Genomic DNA, 23,741 nt, shown 5'->3' with positions numbered 1-23,741 from the left:
TGCACTCCTTATGCATCGATGCATCAATGGCATTTGATGTTCATTAATTTAAATGAGTGCATCGATGCACTCCTTATGCATCGATGCACCTTCAACAAATTCTGGGATTTTCTCTTGATGCATCGGTACACTTTGAATGTGCACCGATGCACTCTGCCCATAATTCATATCTTGAACCCGGAAACTCATCCATTTCAGCTTAAATCTTTCATGTTTCGTCCCCTTTTATATTCTTAACTCCAGTACACATACTTAAACCAATCTATAGTCATTTAGTTCATCTTAAACCTCAAAATTCTATTCTTTATATGTAATTCAAGAATTACATCAATTTTTCAACATGTTTTAATTCCACTTCTAACACTTCGTATATCTTAACTAGATTGATGACAAGTCAAATTTAACTTCCAATTCTTTATATAAACTCTATTCCAAAATTTCATTCAAGAACCTCTAATCTTTAATCTCTTCTAACTCCATCATCCTTTGATTTTAAGATAACCTTAGCTTTCCTTAAGCTTAGTTATCATCTAATAATCAAAACCCAATCTTAAATTTAACAAGAAACTCAATAATCAGAAAACTCACCTTTGTTTTGCTTTACACGTACAAGGAAGAAAGGAAGAAGAAGAGAACTCTGGAAGCCTTTGGTGTTCTCTCCTTTTCAACCCACGTGTACTCATATATATCCTTTCTTTAACTAATTTTCCTTGCAAATGACTCTTTTGCCCTTCCATTCCTTCTTCTTTTCAATTCAATCCTAAACAATCATTTACAAATAAATCTTTATACTATTCAATCATTCTATTTTAATTACCAAAATCTGAAACTTTCCAATTTTAGTCACTAACCCGGTATTGAGGGTGTTACAATGGTTCTAGCCATTTCTTCTAAAGTTTGATTTTTCCTTTCAACAACTCCATTTTGTTGAGGGGTTCTAGGTGCTGAAAAATTATGGCTAATACCATTAGAATTACAAAACTCAGTAAATCTAAGATTTTCAAATTCAGTGCCATGATCACTCCTAACACTAGTTATAGAGTAACCTTTTTCATTTTGGATTATTTTTGAAAATGTGATGAAATGTTCTAATGCTTCATCTTTAGTACTTAAAAATAAAACCCAAGTATATCTAGAATAGTCATCTACCAAGACAAATGCATATTGTTTTCCACCCAAGCTAGTAGTTCTAGTTGGCCCAAAAAGATCTATATGGATCAATTGTAATACTCTACTAGTTGATACATCATTAATGGATTTAAAAGAAATTCACTTTTGTTTTCCTTTAGCACAAGCATCACAGATTTTTTCATTATCAAATTTTAGTTTAGGCAACCCTCGAACTAAATCTCATTGAATTAGCCATTGCAAAACACTCATACTAACATGTCCTAGTCTCCTATGCCATAACCAACTATCATGCTCATCCTTAGCAACTAGGCATAAATTAGTCATATAGAGTCTAAATGAACCATGTATATGTTTCCTATTCTATGACCAACAAGCATAATCTGATTAGATGCAATGTCAATGTCTTTACAACCATTAATATCAAACATGACATTGAATCCCTTATCACACAATTGACTAATACTCAATAGATTATGCTTTAATACATTCACATATATAACATTCTTAATTTGTATGGAAGATGTATTACCTATAGTACTTATACCTTCAATGTGACCTTTTGAATCATCACCAAAAGTCACTTCTCCTCCATTTTTGGCGTTGAGCTCTATGAACCGGCTTTTGTCTCCGATCATCTGTCTTGAGCATCCACTATCAAGGTACCATGAGTTTGAATTTTTTCCCGTGCCTTGTAGCAATGCTCATTTTCCTACAAACATAGATTAATTTTTTATTTTTGGTACCCAAATTCTTTTGGGTCCATATTCATTAGTTTCCAAAATCCTAGTTCCCTTAGGTATCCATTTGTGTAGGATATCCTTATCTTTAGTAGTAATGAGTCCTTTAGGAACCCATATAATTCTAACGATTTTCCATTAGAGGTTCTTCGGGGACCTCTATAATTGTAGTTTTTAAAACTTTTTCTAACAAAGTTGGTTTTTGAATTTCCCATTTTTCAAAACGTTTTGTTCCAACTTTATCAAAAGAAGTTTTAAGATCATCAATTTTCTTTTGATGATCATCATTGACCTTTGAAAGTAAATTTTGCAAATCTAAATTTTTCTTTTCAAACTCTTCTAGTTTGATTTGCAAATAACTAATTTTACTTTCAAAATCATTGTTGGTCTTGGATATGAGCTTATTTTCATTTTTTAATTTTGAAACATCATTTTTATATTTTAAAAACAATTTATCATAATCCGAAGCCAACCCATTATATTCCTCTAATAACTCATCATAAGATAAATCATCTAATTCAAATGAGTTAGAGGTTACCTTAGAATCTTCCCCGAATGCCATCAAGCACAAGTTTTTTACTTCTTGTTCCTCTTCATCGAAACCTTCTTCATCACTCTATGTAGCCACATGAGTCTTGTGCTTATTCTTTGATTGACCATTTCTCTTCAATTGTGGGCAATTATATTTGACATGCCCCGACTTTTTTTATTCATAGCAAATGATAGGGTCTTTCTCTTTTGGTTCATTTTTTAGGCCTTCATTTCGTTTGAATTTTCTTCCTCAATAAGGTCTCATCATATTTCTGAACTGTTTGACAAACAATGTCATTTCCTCGTCATCGTCGTCTTCATCCGAATCACTCTCATTTTTGTGGATTTGAGATCAACTCTAATGTTTTTCTTCTTCTCTTTCTCCTTTGGTGTCTCGTCAATCTTATCGAGGTCCACCTCATCTTCAAGCATCATTTCATGAGTGAAGAGGGAACCGATTAGCTCTTCGAGAGTTAAGGACTTTAGGTTCTTAGCCTCGATGATTGTCGTCTTCTTGGATTGCCACGATTTTGGAAGTGAGTAAACTAACTTCCTCACAAGCTTTTCGTTTGGAATGATCTCTCCATATGATTTGAGACCATTGACAATCGTTGAGAATCTATCCGTCATAGCTTTGATATCTTCATTTGGTTTCATCCTGAAATTTTCATAGCTATGTGTTAGAAGACTAATTTTAGATTCTTTTACTTCGTCAGTGCCTTCATGAGTGACTTGTAGTTTATCCCATATTTCTTTGGCGGTTGTACAAGATGAAACTCTTCCATATTCATCTGGTCAAAGAGCACAAAATATGATATGGATGACTTTGGAGTTGAGCTGGAACATTCTTGTCTCTCATTCACTCCACAATCTTGGATGAGTGAGAGGCTTTATATATCCGTCTTCTACAACATTCCATGCTCCCATGTCACTTGCTTGAATGAAATAAAGCATCCTATTCTTCTAATAGGCATAGTTAGCTCCATTGAAGAAAAGAGGCTTGTTGACGGGCATCGAATCGAGACCGGAGTCGACATATGAAGTAGATGCCATTGATGACTTGATAATTGACGTAACTCTTCCCGAATCGACTCAAGAGGCGATTAAACCTTCAAATGAGTGAGGCTCTGATACCAATTATTGAGTTAATCGATCGACGGAATCGGCCAAGAGGTGGGGTGAATTGGCAATTAAAAAGTTGGTGGAAGCTTTTGCAGAAAATTGAAAGTAATTGCATAGCGATTTAGAGTGGTTCGACTTTCTCAACCAAAGTTTACGTCCACTACCTTAGCTATCCACACTAAGGATTTTCCAACAAATTCACTAATTTGTTCTTTCTTTTGAGGACAAAGAGTAACCTTACAACCCCCTCAAGAATTATACCCCAATTATTGAGCACATTCTTTTTCAAAGAGAAAAACACAAATTTGCAAACTTACAAGAAAAACCTCACAAGGCAATATGTTTGCACAATTCTAGAACAAGATAAGAACACTCAAGAGATGATTACAAATGAGCACAAATTGTGTTCTTGAAAACAAAATGAATATTGAAAGGAAAATTGGCTTGAATTGTACAAACTTGATGCTTGATGCTTTCTCTCTTGTTTCTCTATTGATTATTCTTTATTATTGTTGATCAGTGACTTCTAAACTTGTTTAAATACTCCTTCAAATGATTCTGAACGTTGGGGATGATTAGTGGAGTCAATAGAGTCGTTTAAGTGTGAAAACAATTAATTAAATCAGTTGGGAGCGTCAGTGCATCGATGCATAACAAGGTGCATCAGTGCATCAAGTGTAAAATTAAAATATTTTAACCGTTGGAACACTTAGTGCATCGGTGCACTAAGCATGCATCGATGCATAAATTGCATTCAATGTTTTGAAAAAGCCCAAGTGCATCGATACATGGTGTGTGCATCGATGCATAAAATGCATTCGATGTTTTCATTAAAACCCGAGTGCATCGGTGCATCCCTTTAAAAAATTGATTTTAGGCTTGATTTTGGTTCAAAATACTTTGTGAAAATTGTTTCAAAAATATATTAAGTATAAAACACAATTTTACACATTTAGTAAGATTTGAAATTGATCTTGAAAGACTTGGAGTAATAATTTGATATTCGAGTAATTAAATCGAATATTCTTAGAAAATCATTTGTAAAATCTTAAAATTCATTTAACTTAATTTGTTATATCAAAACATCAAAATGTTTTCAACAGGTGAAGGACCTAACTGCAAGCATTTGAAAAGTTCAGTGACCATATTGTAAATATACTAACGACAATGTAACAACGGAGACCATATTATAAATGGACTAAATATTGAAAGACTGTATTATAAATTTTAAAAGTTAAAAGACCTAAATAAAAACTCTAAAAAATTCAGTTACTATTACTATACTCATATATATATATATATATATATATATATATATATATATATATATATATATATATATAACGGCGCCTGTACAACCCATATATAACAGAGAAGGGAAGTTCATTCAAGGGTACAAATTCAATTCTGAGGCCCCGTGAAGTTAAAAAGCTCTCCTCCTTGAATCTAAGAATTTAGGGTTTTCCTTAGCAAAAGCCCTCATTAAGCTCTTCTAGGGTTTCCTCCAATTCTTCAAATTTCCGAGCTCGGTAAGCTCTCGTTTTCTCTCTTTTAATTTATATATACATAATCACCAATATCTTCTTTGTGTTCAATACTGAATGTTCAATTATTTTTTCCCTTTTTCTGTTATGAAAAATTGAAGTTTCCAGCTATATTGAATTCGAAATCGTTTGGAGGTTTACTGCTTTTATTTTTCCTGTAGTAATTGTTAAACGCTAAGATTTACATGTAATAAAATTTGAAAATCAGTGTGTTTTGTACCTTTTATGTTTCTAATTTCATAAATTTGTTGTCGAAATTGCGAGGTAAGTCAAAGAAAATAAAACCGTTAGAAAACTAAGCCTTTATATTTCATTGCATGTTGAGATATGTATACTCCATTGATGCAGCATAGGTTGGAATCTGAAAAGGTGGGCGAGTGGCCGATGTTTTAGTTAACTATTGAACTCTATTCTACATTTGGTTCAAGCATTGCTGCATTATCATAACAATTACTTGTTTGCATTTTTTTTCCTTTTTTGCTGGATTCTATTATCGTGTTCTTTCTATTTCTATATATTTCTGTCTTTTAGTTCAATTTCTCATTCCTTATTTTCTGCCTTTTTGTTTTTCCCCCTTTTGTGAATGATTTTTCCCAGATATATAAATAATCATAAAACTAGCCATTGATTCTTTGAGGCAATTGTCTTTTAGTTCAAGAATACTTTGTTGAGCATCAGAATTCTCTTGATTATTGTTCAGAACTCTCCTTGCCTGTTTCTATTGCTTTTCTTTTTGACTATTTTGTTATTCTCTTTTCTGAGAACCACTCTAGTTGCGACTCCTTTGAAGCCATATATATCTTCATGGACAAATTCAGTCAAAATTCTTATTTTGCAACACCGTTTTGCCTCTCATCTTTTGTTTCCTCCTTCCCACGTTTCTACACTTTTCTTTTGTCAATGCTTCTGGCTTCTGTGCTTCCTTCACAGTTGTCTTGCAAGCTTTTCTTTATTAGATACATAAAATGTCAAGGACAAGGGAAGAGAGTGAAGAGCAGGTGGACCTTGAAGGGGACAATGAACCAGAAGAGACTATAGAGGAAGAGGTTGAATATGAAGAAATAGAGGAAGAGGAGGAAGTAGAAGTGGAAGTTGAGGAAGAGGTTGAAGAGGAGGTGGAAGATGAGGACGAGAATGCTGAGCTTGCTGATGTTCGGAAAGGCTCTGATGTTAATGAGGAGATGAATGATTCTGAGACAGAGGAAGAAAAGAAAAAGAAGCATGCAGAGCTTCTTGCACTTCCTCCTCATGGATCAGAGGTCTACCTCGGTGGCATTCCTCGTGACACTCCCAAGGAGGACTTGAAGAGATTTTGTGAATCTATAGGAGAAGTCACAGAGGTAACATTGCTAATTAATGTGCTAGCTGTTTACTTCTTTTTTGGACTGGCTAGATGTATAAATATAATGACTGCAGGTTAGGATAATGAAGGGGAAAGATTTAGGTGAGGGCAAGGGTTATGCTTTTGTGACCTTCAGATCCAAGGAGTTGGCTTCCAAAGCTATTGAAAAGCTAAATTATTCTGAATTCAAGGTGAGAAAGAATGCACTACTTTTTGTATCAACTGATTCTAGTGGGTCTTGACATACCAATATAAGCTTTATTTATTTGTTTCCAATATATTTCCTCTCTTTTTGCCTCCTATGAATATATATGAATAGTGCCACTTTTATTTTTAATTATTTTTCTCCGTTGAAACAAATTTCCGTTTCATGTTCACTCATTTTTTTCTTCTTCAGGGGAGAAAGATAAAATGTTCAAACTCTCAAGCAAAGAATAAGTTGTTCATTGGTAATATTCCAAGAAGCTGGGGGGAGGAAGTTATGAAGAAGGTTGTAACAGAAGTTGGGCCTGGAGTCAATTGTATTGAATTGTTGAAGGTTTGTGCATTAATGCATATATTGTCTCTCACATTCCCAATTTCAGAGGCTGATCTAGTGTAATATTCCTTTACTTATGTGCTAGTATGTATTAGATTTTGATAGCACCTGCTTGACATTGCAGGACCCATTGAACCCCTCTCGAAACCGTGGATTTGTTTTCATTGAGTACCATAATCACGCATGTGCTGAATACTCGAGACAGAAAATGTTGAAGCCAACATTTAAGCTTGAAGATAATGCTCCAACTGTGAGTTGGGCTGACCCTAGAAATGCTGAATCTTCTGCTACTGCTCAGGTTTTCTAATCTATACTCCAGTGTTGGCTGTATTTAGTTGGGTATTGACATAGATGGTTCTATAGTAATAATGTTCGACATGGTGCAGGTTAAGGCATTGTATGTCAAGAATTTACCAAATTATATAACTCAGGATCGCCTAAAGAAGTTGTTTGAACATCACGGAAAGATCACAAAAGTTGTAGTTCCGCCTGCAAAAGTGGGAAAGGAGGACAGCAGATATGGGTTTGTGCATTTTGCAGAGAGGTCAAGTGCTCTGAAAGCATTGAAGAATACTGAAAAGTATGAGATTGATGGTAAGAGATGCTCCTTTATCTTATAGCTGTTATCAACTTCCTGTATTTTCCTTGGAGATAACAAGTCATTATTGATGATATTTTGTTGTATTTTTCTTAATGACAGGTCAAGTGTTGGAGTGTTCTCTTGCAAAACCACAAGCAGATCAGAAGTCTTCTGGAGGACTTGGCTCCCAGAATTCAACCTTAGATTCAAGCTTCCCTCCTATGGGATTTGGTTTACTTGGGGGAGCATATGCTGGTCTTGGAATGGGATTTGGTCCTGCAGGATTTGGGCAGGTGAGATGAAACTTTTTCTCATGCAGACATCATCACTCTATTATTTTAATTTGTTACTTTTCTTTGGACATTGTTGGGAAAGGAAATAGTTTGACAGTTTTCTTTTAGAAATTTTGATGCTGCCAAAAGCAGTCTCCCTTTTGGGTGATTTACTGATTTAAGAATCGTAATCTTTACCCCCCCCCCCTTCTTATTGCAAGCCTTTGATTATGACTTTAAGCTGCATTGGGTGTTATGTGGGATCAGCAAGATTTGTCTTGTTTTGAGACAATGAGGTATAAATTGAATTTGAGTTTTGGTAAATCTGACACGACCTTATTGAGATGAAATAATCTTTGATTTGTGGACAAGATGACTTAGAAATTAATCTAAAATTGGCATATACTACTGTCCTTTGTAATATATGTGTGTATAGTGGGCACTGATATTATCTGGATACTTCTCTTAAAGGAACATTGCAGTAGCAGAATCAAGAAAAATTTAAAGGCCATTGTTTCCTACATAAAATTTCCCCTTTTAAGAAGTTAATAATTCAACTATGATTAGTTGATATTATTTGTAATATATTAGCAGCAAGACATACACTGTTCATACTTCTCGCTGTAATACATTACTATTAATTGTCAATAAACTTAAGAGATTGGTGTTCAAAGGTTCTCTGTATACCTGATTATTTATTTAATTTTGCAAATTTAACAATTTGCTTTTACTATGTTTTGCTGATATATATGTTAAAATCTTGCAGCCGTTAATCTACGGGCATGGACCAACCCCTGCTGGAATGGCGATGATGCCAATGCTTTTGCCTGACGGAAGGATCGGATATGTGCTGTAAGTTTTAACCATTAATCTTCGTGTTGTCGTCTTTTATTTATTCTGGATGATGGCATTCACTCTGAGAATTTGTTTTGTACAGCCAACAGCCTGGAATGCAACCAGAGACACCTCCACCACAGCCACGCAGCAGCCGAGGTGGTGGTAGTAGCTCAAGCGGCAGAAGACGCAGCAGCAGTGACAGTTACCGAGGACGCAATCGGTATAATCCATATTAGATTTCATTTGAGGCTAAGAATTAGCCGTCAGTAGGCAAATTATGGGAGATGGTGGCTAGCTGTGGAAATACTTGGTACCAGTGCATTGCTTTGGATTTACTGTTATTTAAAAAAATATTTTATATGTTTGTTAAATATAATATAAATGTATTTCAATTGAATGCACTAAAATATGTTTATATGAAAATATAGATTTTAAAATTATTAATTAAGTTAAATAATATAATTAAGTAGTTATATTTTATTTTTAATTTAATTATGAAAAAAAATAAAATTAAGATATGCAAAAATTTTAAGAAATAATTTACAATATTAAAATCAATATGTATTGCTATATGATGGTATTGATCGAAATAGTCATGTTGGTTAAAAGAAGGAAATTGAACCATTTAGTACAGGTTCAAGACTGGATAGTTTGGTAAAGTTATGCGTTACGACAGTAACAATCTAATTTAAGGTTATAAAATAGTAGAAATGAGTGTAACTTGCTTTTTTTCTTAGCATTTTAGGTTGAATTTAGAATGTCACGAAGAGCACAATATTTTTTGTTGCCAACTAATAGGAATTAAGTAATGTTTTAGGTTCAATAAAAAATATTAGGAAAAGTGTAATATTTAAGTTGCACTCAACTTAAAATGTTACTTTTTATTATATTTTTTATTCTCATCGTTCTAGTCTTAAATTAAATTGTCTGTTCCTTATATTCTCTGGATAGCTTAGTCTTAATCTTTAGGGTTTAAAGTAGTCATCTCACCAGTTGTTTGGTACTTGAATATATTGATACTGGTGTATTGTCTTGATTTTATTGTAATTTTTTAATAGTATTTATCTTTATATTATTATACAAACACATTTCAACTATATTACATATTAATATATTTGTATGAAAAAATTAAGATAATTAAATAAATTTAATAATTTAATTAAATTATATATTTTAATTTGATGGCAATTATGAAAAAAAAAATTAAATATAGTTTTTTAATGTAAATAGAAGTAGCTAGTTTTATTGAAAGAAAAAAAGAATAAAAATTTAAAATTACAATGAAGATTTTGAATTATACGTGTAAACTAAACACACAATTTGGACATTTCTTATAACTATAGACATAAAAATTCGAAAAAAATATAGATACAAATGTAGATGATTGCATCGATAATTATCTCTGAATGCAAATCGCATATCAAAATAAATCTAAAGGTCCAAAACAGAGATAATCATAAGGATAACAAATAAGCTCCATCTTAATAAGTCAAGACGACCCCAAATAAATCTTGAGAAATTAAACAAAAAGAATGGTCAAACGACCGATCGAGAAAATAAAAATCATACTAAAAAACAAAAAAATGTATTATAAAGATAAATAAAAACGTATCATGAAACCATAATTATTAAAGTTTAAAAAATAATAAAAATAATAAAAAGAAAATCGACCAACATCAAGATTAGTCAAAATTAATATCGTCGTAAACCAATAACAATGAAAGAAAAAGAAAAAAAAAGAAACAAACGACTCTTTAGAGAAAACTAGGGTGAAAACCCTACTCCCTTTATCAAGTTAAGATAAAAATAAAAATAAAAATTAAATTTAAATTATTAAAAGACCAAAACATACTAGAAAAATCATAACACATTAGAATTTTAACTAAAGTAGAACCTAAACTAATTTAAGACGTGGATAATGATTCGATATTAATTATACCAATTCAAACTCTTTAATTAAATTTTATATAGAATTTGTGTCCAACTGAGTCCTGTTATTAATTTGAAAAAAAATCCAGTCATTTCATTAAAGTTTTTTGTTTATTAATTAATTTTGATAGCTAATTATAAGCATATCATTGGAATGTAAATATCTGGCGTACTTAAATTTAGTAAATTATAAATTAAATGATTAAACTTTTATATTTATTCTACAAAGTAAATTAAGTCATTTTTTAATTAATCACTTGTTTGATCTATTAACCAACTAATCCAGAACGGCCATCCTCTCAACTTAGTTTGTTCAATTCATAAATGTCAGAGTTCAAACCTTAACTTTGCTTAATAAATCTAATGTCTTATCCCACTAAACCAACTGATGATGGACTAAGGGAACTCGTGATGACAATTACCCCTTGAAATTTCAAGTTATTATATATTAAAAAAATTTCTTTGTGTTTTTAGGGTAAAATACACAAATAATCTCTCAACTATAGGCCGACGATTTGTTGAGTCACTTGACTATTTTTTATGGTAAAGTACACAAATGGTCCCCTAACTATAAGGTGATGCTTTTTAAGTCCATCGACTATTAAAAGTTACAAAATGGTCATCCGACTAAAGGGTGTTGCTTTGTTGAGTCCACCAACTATTAAAAGTTACAAAATGGTCACCCGACTAATTATTATGTCCAAATTCGTCATCTTTTGTTAAAAAATTGACAACATTCTGAGATGAATGTTAACCTGCTGACTGAGATATAATAAAATCTGATCTTAGATTCTCAAAAAACTATCATATCTCAGTCAACAAATTAACATCAAACTCAAACTATTGTCAATTTTGAGAGCGCTTTGTTTAAGCAAAAAGTGGGGGAAAAGGGGGGAAACCCGATTTGTCTGAGAAGATAAACGGTGGGGGGCTTAGGGTTTCAGCAATTCCCAACAGTGTGAGTAAAATGATCCAAAACATAAAAGAGACCACGGGTAATCATAGTGAAGATGAGATTTATGCAACGCTTAAAGAATGTTCTATGGATCCTAATAAAACCGCTCAGAGGCTCCTCCTTCAGGATCCTTTTCGGGAAGTCAAAAGAAAGCGTGACAGGAAAAGAAAGGTAAGTGATTCTACAACAAAAATAATTTCAAGCTTAGTCACAAGAGAAAATATAAGAGATAGAGAGAGAAAATTTGGATGGTCCCTTGTCCTCCGATGAAGAATGGACGACATTTGTGGACAATCTAAGTAAGAGAGTGATACATTCATCACAAGACTCACATCAAAAGAAGAAGTAATAACTCTTCCAAATGATCCACTCGTCCAAGCATTGGAAAAAAAGATCAGAACAGACGCAGACTTACGAAGACTTTTTGAATGGATCCTGATCTTATTTAGTCAAGATGTATTATGGAAATACGGTCGTCTGTCTCTTATCTTTCCAACGGTTTTTGAATCGCATTAATCCGATAACGGGAACTCAAGATATGACTATTTTACTGAAGACGGTGCATGAAGAAAATCCTATACGGGATTAATACAGGATTTTGTAAATATTACGAATTTTCAATATTTTTATTGATTATTTGTAATATAACTTAATATAGGATGATGCATTATCTTTTAGGATTAGATTTATTATTTTATTAGGAATTAAGGTTGGGTTAAAAATATTATCTTTAGTTATTATTATTTTATTAGGAATTAGAGTTAAGATATGTTTAGTTTATTATTATTTTATTCATTAGTTATTTAGAACCTTTAGAACTCAGCCCCTATATAAAGAAGGCTTCATTAAACTTTTTAATTCAATATTTCTTTGATTAATAATACAACGAGAGTTCGTTTTTGCAAGTGATGATTGCCTTGTGCCTTCGAAGCTTCTTCTCCTGGAGTTCTTTCAAGTTCTTGTGAGGGAGATTAATCTTCACACTCCAATTTGACTTTTCATCACGACTAGGAGGGTAGGTTAGAGCCATATTATCGTGTTTTCCTTTTCATTGCGACTAGGAGGGCTCGATAGGACACTTATCCATATATTTTCCACAAATCCATCCTCACCATCATCATCTTTACCGTTCACCTTCATAAGGGAGATCTTTTGATTTCTTTATTATCTTATTTTATTTTTAATTTCTTTATCTTTTGTTTATCTTGTTCTAATCTTGTTTCTTACCTTATTTCCAGCACTCAAAAGAAACTCTAAAAGACCCTAGTTACTGCCACCACCTTTCCATATTCATCCCCTTTGTTCTTCATCGAGTCTAGAGCTTTCTAGGTTTGATTCTTCAACAAGAGCAACGTTCATCAATCCGCCGCCGCTTCCCTATCAATTGGTATCATATTTGGGCCGATTCTTGGAAAGAAGCAAGCAATCTTGCTTGTTCTTGCACACAAAACCGTCAAGGTATCCCAACAGAGCTAGTCCAGAAAAGATTCATCGTTTCAAGTTCTTTTTATTTAATTTTAATTTAGATTCAAATCCTTCTTGTTAGTTTGCTATTTTAAAAAAAAACAAAAAGGCAAAAAAAGACAAAATTTCAAAAAAAATGCAAACGAAGGTATTTAGGGATGATTTTCTCCAGATATCATATTCATCCTAATATAAATATCCAGTCCAAAATTCACCCAAATCGGAGTTCATTAGAGCATTCAAATACGTTCTTCAAGTTTCATTGGCAGATTCGGTCTAGGATCTTGTTGAATTTCTTGAAACTTCTACAGGAGGAATTTCATGGTGAAAATTTCCAGATTGCAACTTTATATATTGAAGATCATTTACACAAAAAAAAAAGCAGAATATTTTGAGATCAAGAACACCTTCGAACAAAGCGATCAAGAAAAATAGATTGTTTGAGGACTCACCGTTCAATAGAGTCCACTGGATACTACTGAAGGTATTTGGTTCTAAAATTTTACAGGTGGTTTCTTGACGCATCGAAATACATTCAAAAATTTTACCAAAAATTTTGGACACCGGTAACCTCCTCAAAAACGTTGCTCAAGTTGATCCAGCGTTTTCCAGGTTTCTGGGTTGGTTCTTTTTTTTCTTTGACTCTTAGTACTTTAAGTTCTTTTGTTTTTTCTTTTTATTGTTCTTGTGCATTATCTAACACATTATCTTTCTTGTGATAGTAGGACTAAAGAGTTTGCATACTTCTTCCTTCTTTGCATTCTCGTTCTCTTGGAGTCTAACCCTTGTTTGGCCTCTTAGAACTTTTAAGTTTTTTTCTTATCGCCTTTGCTAGTAGTCAAACTCTGATACGAACTGTGGAAGACTACTTGGTAAAGTTAGTTTTAAAGAGTACAAGATCGGCTTACTTGCCTCTCGTTGTGTTACATTCTTGGAGTGACTTGTGAGGTTTCTTGCTTTGTTGAATTTTCTTCCTTTTATTTTTATTTTACTTTAAAATTTTCTTTTGAGTGTTATGATTTCAGGATGGGCGACAATAACAACAAGACACTAACGGCTATCTTAGCCGCACTTGCCCGACTCACGACTCAAGTTGTAAGATTTGATGAAATCGTGAGAGAATGACAAAAACCACAACTGGATCTACCAAACCAGAATCCAAGACCAAATAATACTGAACTTTTGGTACTCGGGCGAGAACAACCACGTTTTCAAGCACCCGAACTCTTTGCAAAACCAAAGTTCATGATCCCGTCTTTCAAAGGAGACAATGATCCAGACAGGCACATCGAATGGGAAGGAAAAATTGATCTCATGTTCGCATACCATGACTGCCCCCAAGCTAAACAAGTTCACCTCATCACCACACAATTAGAAGGATATGCTTGAACTTGGTGGATGCAAACAAGGAAAAAGATCCAAAACTTCCAAATTCCAACAATCACTTCTTGGACCAACCTCAAACAAACCATGAAGAAGCGATTCCTACCGACACATTATACACAAGAAGTTAAACTACGACTAGACCGACTTCGACAAGGTAGAAGTTCAGTTGAAGAGTACTATAAGGAGATGCAGTCCTTACTCAATAAGGCTAACATAACCGAAATAGAAGAGGTCACCGTGTAAAGATTCATCGTCGGCTTAAACTTAAACATCATTGATCTTCTTGATCTACAAGGGTACGAAAACCTTGAAGACGCACTAAAGAAAGCAATGACAATCAAAGCACAAATCCAAAGGAGATCTCAATTCAGTGAACATTACCAAGGTACTTCATCCTCTTACCAAGGTAATCCTTCAAATCCTTCCTCAACTTCTACTCCATCTTCTCTAAAAAAGCCAAGAGATGACAAACCTGACAAGGAGAAAGAACAACCAGCAAAGAATGACACACTTCCAGTCCCTAAAGATCAAATGATAATTTGTGAGGAGGTAGGGAAAGCAAAAAAAGAAAAAGTTGAGAAAGAGGCAAAAGTAAAAAAGGTCACTAGTTATAAAAGCCAAAAAGAATAATGACCCATGAGAGGTGAGTGAACCTAAATGTGAGAAGAAAAGAGTGACTCAAAATCTATATGTGAGCACAAACGAATTGAGAGAGAACCTTCTTTACAAACAGCCTTGCATCCTTGTTCGCTTTAGGGAATCAATTGTTTCGATTTCTAATATTAACAAGGATTTGCCTAGTGTGTTTTCATCTCTTTTACAGGATTTTAGAGAAGTGTTAGGTGATCTACCTAATGAACTACCACTGAAAAGAGGAAAACAATGCCAAAGCAATCTAATTCAAGGTTCCATCATACCTCGTCAAACATACAATCTCGAAGAAACCAAAGAGTTGGATTTGTTACAAAAAAGGCTACATCCAGGAAAGCCTTAGTCGTGACGCCATCTTAATGACGAAACATGATTTGAACAACTCTACAGGCTTTATAGTTCGTGCACAGGAAATCCATGTAAATGATGAAATAGTAAAAGCAACACGAGACTGGCCCACACCATCTTCCATATCAAAGAGTTGTCGAATAATATTAGGTGACCCTCCCGACGGGTTACCACCTGAAAGCCCTAATCACTATGTCATATCAATGAAGAGTCACGATTTATGGGAGTCCAAAGGTAAGTATTTTATTACTCATTTTAATGACATTGTAACATACTTCTTCTCCTTCTTACAAGGTAAGGCTCGTGAAGTTGTCATCCATACTAAACACAACTCCTTTAAGTGCGTAGCTGACCGAGGTAAGCAAAACACATTAGACGATGCACTACCACGAAGGTATACTCTTAAGCATGCTACTATTCCAAGAATTGAACATATAAAAGATGTATATCACGATAACTCGAATATTTATGATATTTCTACCCATACTTTTAAAAGTGTTTTTAATGAGTTTTATCTTGTATATGAGTTTCCTTGCCAACTAAACAGGTTTTACAATCCACAAATCTCCTGCCAAAAATTATTAATTCATGAACCACACTTAGGAGACTTAAGGGATTACTTTAACAAACCAGTTGACATGGTTTTTAAACACTCATTCTCACCACACACGAATAAAACCATGGAGAAATTATCTGAAGCAATCATACAAAAAGCAAACAGTGGTTGACACCATGTTGAATTTCAACATAAACATCAGATTACAAGACTTGTATGCAAAATAGGATTTCAAGACTACAAGAAATTAGTTCCTACAAAGAAGAAACCTCAAATGAAACGCATAAAGACACATCACATTGATCCTGGTAAATGTTTCACAAGTTTTCCTTTCAACACATCTAAGTCTCTTTCTCTTGGATTTTTAGATTCGAGGACGAATCCTTTTGAGGAGTGGGGGAATGATACATGCACCAGAGTCCATAATACATGCTTCTTTGGACTAATATTTCTACTCGAACTTATTAGAAGAACAAAGTCTCGAAGATTCAAAGCATATCTATTCGGTAAGTATAATGTGAATGAATCATTAAACGATTCTAATGTTGCTCCCTTTAATGTTTTAGATTCGAGGTTGAATCTTTTTGAAGAAAGGGAGGATGATAAATGCATCACAAGTCTCACATCAAAGGAAGAAGTAATAATTCTTCCAAATGATCCACTCGTCCAAGCATTGGAAAAGAAGATCAGAAAAGATGCATACTTACGAAGACTTTTTGAATGGGATCCTGATCTTTTTTAGTCAAGATGTATTCTGTAGATACGACCGTTTGTCTCTTATCTTTCCAACGGTTCTTGAATCGCATCAATCTGATATCGGGAACTCAAGATATGACTATTTTACTGAAGACGGTGCATGAAGAAAATCCTATACGGGATTAATACAGGATTTTGTAAATATTACGAATTTTCAATATTTTTATTGATTATTTGTAATATAACTTAATATAGGATGATGCATTATCTTTTAGGATTAGATTTATTATTTTATTAGGAATTAAGGTTGGGTTAAAAATATTATCTTTAGTTATTATTATTTTATTAGGAATTAGAGTTAAGATATGTTTAGTTTATTATTATTTTATTCATTAGTTATTTAGGACCTTTAGAACTCAGCCCCTATATAAAGGAGGCTTCATTAAACTTTGTAATTCAAGATTTCTTTGATTAATAATACAACGAGAGTTCGTTTTTGCAAGTGTTGATTGCCTTGTGCCTTCGAAGCTTCTTCTCCTGGAGTTCTTTCAAGTTCTTGTGAGGGAGATTAATCTTCACACTCCAATTTGCTTTTTCATCGTGACTAGGAGGGTTGGTTAGAGCCATATTATCGTGTTTGCCTTTTCATTGCGACTAGGAGGGCTCGATAGGACACTTATCCATATATTTTCCACAAATCCATCCTCACCATCATCATCTTTACCGTTCACCTTCATAAGGGAGATCTTTTGATTTCTTTATTATCTTATTTTATTTTTAATTTCTTTATCTTTTGTTTATTTTGTTCTAATCTTGTTTCTTACCTTCTTTCCAACACTTAAAATAAACTCTAAAAGACCCTAGTTACTGCCACCACCTTCCCATATTCATCCCCTTTGTTCTTCATCGAGTCTAGAGCTTTCTAGGTTTGATTCTTCAACAAGAGCAACGTTCATCAATCCACCGCCGCTTCCCTATCAGAGTGGCTATGAGAGCTGTCAAAGAGTTGTTTCAACACCAAGGCGATGTAATGCGAGTGTACATTCCGAACGTATCCAACAAGCCAAGGTATATGAACCAAACTTTTACCTTTGTTCAGTTTGAGAAAGAGGAGGGATTAAAGAAAGCGATTGAGAATTTCAACGGTGCATGGATTGACAAGAAGAAAGTATATGTAGGGGCTGCGAAATATAAGAGTAAGCGGTCTTCGTTAGTTGCTGGAAGTAGATCCTAGTCGGAAACAATGAATTCTCATAGGGGGAGAATGGTAGGAAAAAAAAAAGAAACAACACCTTTGAACAAAATTAGGGATGAAAGATCTTATAAGGATGTACTGGTTTCGAATGAAAGAATGAGGAATGAAAATATTTTAATGGACAATAGAGATGGGGGTTTGAGAAATGGTATAGGGGTAAGAAATGTGTGGGAGATGCATATCCCCTTGGGTGAATCAGATTGGATAAAAAGTTCTTTAACAAGGATCGTTAAACCCTTATTTAAAGTAGGGTTGGTTCAAAAGGGATTGAAAAATGATGGGATAAAGGTAAAGGTAGCCAGATGGGGTTTTGCATGGAACTCGTGCATTATCACATTTGGTTCGACAAAAGAGCTTGAAGAGATTTGGTCGAAGAAGAAGAAGGAATTACTGTTTTGGTTTGATTGGCTTGAGCCCGTAGTGAATAAAGATGGTTACCAATGGCGTTCTGCTCGGTGGAACTATATGGCATACCACTGTTATGTTAGAATGTTTCCTTGTTGGAGAAGCTAGTTGGGAGATGGGGAAATTGAAGTGCATTCAAGATGATACAATAAACAGGATGGATATGTCGGTGGCAAGGGTACTGTTGAGGGTGGAAAGCCCCTTTGATGTGTCGGATTGGATAACATTAGGTGCATATTAGAGATCATACAAAGTTACTATAAAAATAGGATCAACTTCAAGGAATCCGTTTGTAGTTTCAAAATTAAGTTCAGAGGTGGGATCAAAGTTCAGGTCTGACGATGGTGCAGTGATGGAAGAGGATGAAGAAGGTGGAGAAGTTGGGGTGGTTGAAAGATGTGAGCTGTCAGTTAGGGAAACACGTTTAAAGGTTGACACGTGGTTGGATAGGACTGGGGTTATTGGAAATTTTGGCAGCTATGGGGGTTTGATGTCAACGCAGCAGGTATCTGATGAGGAACATTATGAGAGAAGGGTGTCAATTTTTTTTTACTTTAGTAGGGACTATAGAGGGGACTTTGAAAGGATTGGTCTAAGGAAAAATTTGAATTTGGGGGGGGGGGAGTGATGGACAAGCCCAATCTGAAAATAGTAATGAGCCCACTTCACAAATCTTAAGAATAATTCCTTCTGAGCCTGTTGTTAATTTACAGTATATGGGTTTTGGGAATTATAGGAAAGGTAGATCAAAGCCTAAATGTGATATGGATTGTGTGTTTAAGGAGGGAGTTGATGGAGAAACAGTGTTAGGAAAAGTAGGTAATTCAAGTATTTCGACAGAAAAGGGAAATGAAGCGGAGAAAGAGCATGAAGTTTTGGAATCTTCAGAGCTGCAACTGGGTGAGAAATTATTGGAAAGAGACACTTCCCGTTCCGAGTGCAATGGATCAGCTAATGAGAATGTAAGGGGCAGCATTAAGGATAAGAAATTTGAGAGAGTATATAGGAGGTCCGGGGGAATTAGGAATAAATGTCGTTCGAAAGCAGGTCAAAGGTCGTTCCTATTACTAGAAGAGAATGATGAAGTCAATGGTACATGGGAAGTGGAAAACTCCTAAGAATAACATTTAAGAGGGGGAAGCAGTGGTGGAAAAATTAGCACAAATGGGTAAAATATGTGGGGAGGAGGGAGGACGTTAGATGTTTTCTTCTTCCTATAGAGGTTGTATTTGCATTAATGTTGAAGTTTTCTATTTTGTCATGGAATGTGAGAGGCTTGGGGAGGAAGGAGAAGGTGAGACCGGTTAGGAGAAAGATAGGGGAGAAGAAGCCGTTAGTGGTTTTCTTTCAGGAAATTAAAGTGCAAGTGATGAATCAATCGTTGTTGAGGAGAGTGGGATGGAGTTTATTACAAGGTTGTCTGGTTCTTCCTTCAGTGGGGACTGCAGGTGGGTTATTTACTCTTTGGGATGAGGAGAAGATTGATGTATTGGACCAGGTAATGAGTAAGAGATTTGTTGCGTTATTAGGGAAATTTAATGAAAATGGGAATAATTGCTAGTTTATCAATGTGTACGACCCTACAATAGAAGCGGAAAAGGAAAGTTTTTTTAATGAGTTGGTGTCATTTGTGGAACAAGTGGCTGGATCTATTTGTGTATAAGGGTATTTCAATTCTTATTTGATTCCTGAAGAGAAACTAGGTAATAATCAAAATTTTCATTCAATGAAGGTGTTTTCGGATTTTTTGCAAATATCGGAATTGATTGATCTTCCTTTGAATAGTGGTACTTTCACTTGGGGAAATAATAGAGAAGAACAATTGGTTGTGAGGTTGGATAGATTTCTGGTGGATTCGTTGTTTCTAGATCTGTTTACGAGAATATCTCAAATTTTTCTTCTTCGTTCTATTTCATACCATAATCCTGTTTTGTTAGAGAATATTTCGTTTGATTGGGGTCCTCGGCTGTTTAAGTTATTTAACCATATGTTGGAGGATGATGTTTTCTAGAAAATGATAAAAACAAAGTTGGGAATTGAAGATGGGGAAGAGACGCAGAGGACTATTATGTTATTGAAAGAAGTAAAGGTGCCTGTTAAAGCATGGTCTGGAGATAGACATTTTGTATTATCAAAAGAAATAGCAGATTTGGAAAAATCCATACATGAGATGGAATTGGCGAGACAACAGGGTTCGAATTTGGTGGACTTCGATTGAATTGTTAAAGCGAAAAATGAATTATGGAAGCTCTATCAAAGGGTTTTTGGAATGGGATCGTAATTCCCGGTTTTTCCCTCAATGTGCAGCAATGAGGGGTAGGGTGAATTCTATTTTATCTTTGAAGATCAAGGGGGAGGAGTGTTCGAATCCTGAAGTTATAAAAACACACATTTATAATCATTTTAAAGTGGCTTATAACTCAATAAAAACTTTAGAAGCGGTGGAGATAAATGTGGATTTTGACAAGCTTAGTCTAGAAATGGCTCAGAGGTTGGAAGGGGAGTTTACAGAGGAGGAAATATGTGGCATTGTGTCAGAATCAGATCCGAATAAAGCTCCTGGGCTTGACGGGGTTAACTTGGGTTTCTTCAAAAAATTTGGTGTTATATTAAGGAAGAAGTTATGAGATTTTGCAGGGATTTCTTTGTTGGAAAACAGTGGGAGAAAGGGATTAACCACTATTTTATTACGTTGATTCCTAAGAAAATAGGTCCTGATTGCATTGATGATTTTCTCCGCATTAGTCTTGTTGGGGGTCTTTATAAAATTTTATCGAAGACGTTAGCGAGGAGACTTAGAGGGTGCATGAAGCTCTTAAATGGGTCTTCACAGTTCGCCTTTATCCCGGGAAGACAGATTTTGGATTGTTTTTTCATGGCAAATATCATAGATCAAATGGGGTTCGGTGTAAAATAGTGTTTTTGGATTCGAAAGTGTATATCAACTGCCTCGGTTTCTGTTTTAATAAACGACTCACCCACGAAGGAATTCAAGATCTCTAAAGGTCTTCGTCAAGGGTGCTCCCTATCACCCTTGTTTTTTAACTTGGTTGGAGAGCTACTTAGCCGTCTTTTAGCAAAAGTTGTTAATTTGTGACTGTTTGTTGGTTTTACCATAGGGAAACATGGGCATTTCTTTGATCTTTCCCATTTACAATTTGCTGACGATCTTATGATTTTTTATGGGGCTTCGGTTAATCAATTGAAGAATGTTAGGAGGGTATTGTTGATTTTTGAATTGTTATCGGGACTAGAGATCAATCTAGCTAAAAGTAAGATTTTTGGGATTAATGTGGAAGAGGGGGTGCTAAAAGAGTGGGCTGACTCTATTGGATATTCTGTGGGTACTTTCCCATCTGAGTATCTTGGAATTGCCCTTGGAGTTAAGAGGAATTCGACAACATTGTGGGAACCAGAGATGATTAGATTTCAATCTAATTTGACCAGATGTAAAGCTTCTTCACATTCTTTGACTGGTAGAACCGTGCTTGTCAAGTCGGTGTTGAATTCATTACCTATTTAATTCTTGTCCATCTTTAGAATTCCAGCATCTATTTTGAGAGTTTTAAATTCTATTATGGCAAGGTTCCTATGGGGAGGGTCAGGTGAGAAGAAAAAAGTTGCATTGGATGAAGTGGTCTTATGTATGTTTGCCTAAGAACTATGGAGGGTTGGGGATATCTAATTTACAGTTGGTGAATAAAGTTTTATTAGACAAATGGGTCTGGAAATTGTCAACTGAAAAGGATACAGAATGGAAATGGTTCATTTGTTGTAAATATAATGTGGATGGAAATGAAATTTTATTGAAGGAGGTCTTAACTCAAGCTTCTTGGTTGTGGAAGAATATTACCCAAAGTTGGATGAAAAAAGATGTCCTGGGTGAGGCTGTTAGAAATAAATTGGTTTTGAAAGTTGGGAATGGGAAATATATTACATTTTGTCATGACGTGTGGATTGATAGGGTGTCACTAAAGGAAAGGTTTCCAAGATTGTTTGCTTTATCGGTTAATAAAGAGGGAAAAATTTCAGATTATGTCTCTTTCTGCTCTTCAGTTTGGTTATGGGATATTAAATGAAGGAGGAATTTAGCGATTGGGAAGTTGATTAGTGGATGGAATTTATGAATTTGTTGGATTCTGTAAAATTTGATCAGAGTAGAGCTTATTGCTTATTATGGAAAGGAAGTGGTGATTGGATCTTTTTGGTGAGGTCTTGTTTGAAGGGATGGTCCGAGATATTGGGGATTAAACAAAATTGGAATCGGATGGTTTGGAGTGGCCTTGTTCCTCCGAGGGTGGAATCTTTCCTTTGGCAGGTTATGATTAAAAAGCTGGCTGCGAAGTGTGAGTTAGTGAAAATGAAGGTTCCAGGCATTGAGTATTTGCTTTGCCCGCTATGCAGGTTGCTTCCTGAATCGGTATTGCGATATCGCACTTATTTTTTACCTGTAATATTTCTTGGGAGTTGTGGTATAGGTTTTTGCGGTTTTGGAATCTTCAATCCTCTTTACATTTTGAACCTAATGTTTTCTACAAGTTTGGTGGCGGTTGGTTGGGAATTCTGAAATTTGGAAAGTTGTTCCTGGTGTTGTTTTGTGGACTATATGGAAGTATAGGAACAAGTTAGTATTTGAGGGAGGATCATTGGACTAAATTAATCTTTTTTCTCCTTGCAAGATATAGGCTGGTAGCCTGGTTCTCGGTAAAATATAAAGAATATTTGAGGTTGTTCAACTGTCTTATAGGTTGTTATCTCGGTCTAGGTGGTTTTTGCCTCCAGCAGACTTTTAAAAATTAAATGTGGATGGTGTTGTTACGGATGATTGGCTGAAACGGGGCATTGGAGGGATTATTAAAGATTCATGGGGTTATTTGTTGGCTTCATTCTCAGAGCAGTTAGTCAGGGGCCTCCTGCAGCTGCTGAGATGTTGGCAATTAAAAAGGGTTTTGAACCTTTTTTTTTATTCTCAATGGGTTTGTAAAGAAAGATAGATTGTTGAATGTGATTGTCTTGTTGTGGTTAATTGGATTAATAACTTGGGGGTTGCCCGAATCAGTTTTATCTGTTGTTAAATGAAATTTTAGAGATTATTAGGGATAAGGATGTGATAATAAGGCATATTTCCAGAGGGGCTAATTGGGAAACGGATAAGTTGGCAAAAGAGGCCATTGGATGAGTGGGGTTATGTTTAGGCATTTTGTGTTAGATTTGGGGGGTTTGTTTGTTTGGTTTCCATTGGAAGTAAGGCTTTGATGTTACCTAAGATGTATTTTTATGATTATTCAATAAAATTATGAGACACTCTTTTCCTCCTTCCAATGCTCGACGAACTCTATATTTCATTGAGTATGAAGGAGGTTTTTAATGAGGTCTCCCCATTCTATAAAAAAAATCTATTGTCAATTTTTTAACAAAAAATGACGAGTTTAGAACATACTAAATAGTTCAAAGACTATTTT

General features: G+C 34.7%; 1 protein-coding gene across 1 annotated transcript; it reads left to right on the top strand.

Moving 5' to 3' along the window:
* Window positions 1–4,914: 4,914 nt before the first annotated feature.
* Window positions 4,915–8,911, top strand: LOC120211773 (heterogeneous nuclear ribonucleoprotein Q-like). The gene is made up of 9 exons (XM_039210248.1): window positions 4,915–5,050; window positions 5,996–6,405; window positions 6,482–6,598; window positions 6,805–6,945; window positions 7,070–7,243; window positions 7,332–7,539; window positions 7,646–7,818; window positions 8,564–8,649; window positions 8,735–8,911. Exons 2-9 carry the CDS (start codon window positions 6,031–6,033, stop codon window positions 8,868–8,870), a joined length of 1,410 nt encoding a protein of 469 aa, XP_039066179.1. The 5' UTR covers window positions 4,915–5,050; window positions 5,996–6,030; the 3' UTR covers window positions 8,871–8,911.
* The last annotated feature ends 14,830 nt before the right edge of the window (window positions 8,912–23,741 follow it).

Source organism: Hibiscus syriacus, unplaced genomic scaffold, assembly GCF_006381635.1.
Source record: "Hibiscus syriacus cultivar Baekdansim isolate YM2019G1 unplaced genomic scaffold, ASM638163v2 tig00109983_pilon, whole genome shotgun sequence".
Lineage (NCBI taxonomy): Eukaryota > Viridiplantae > Streptophyta > Magnoliopsida > Malvales > Malvaceae > Hibiscus > Hibiscus syriacus.
Note: the sequence above shows the minus strand (reverse complement) of the source record. Positions and strands in the feature narration are given on the sequence as shown.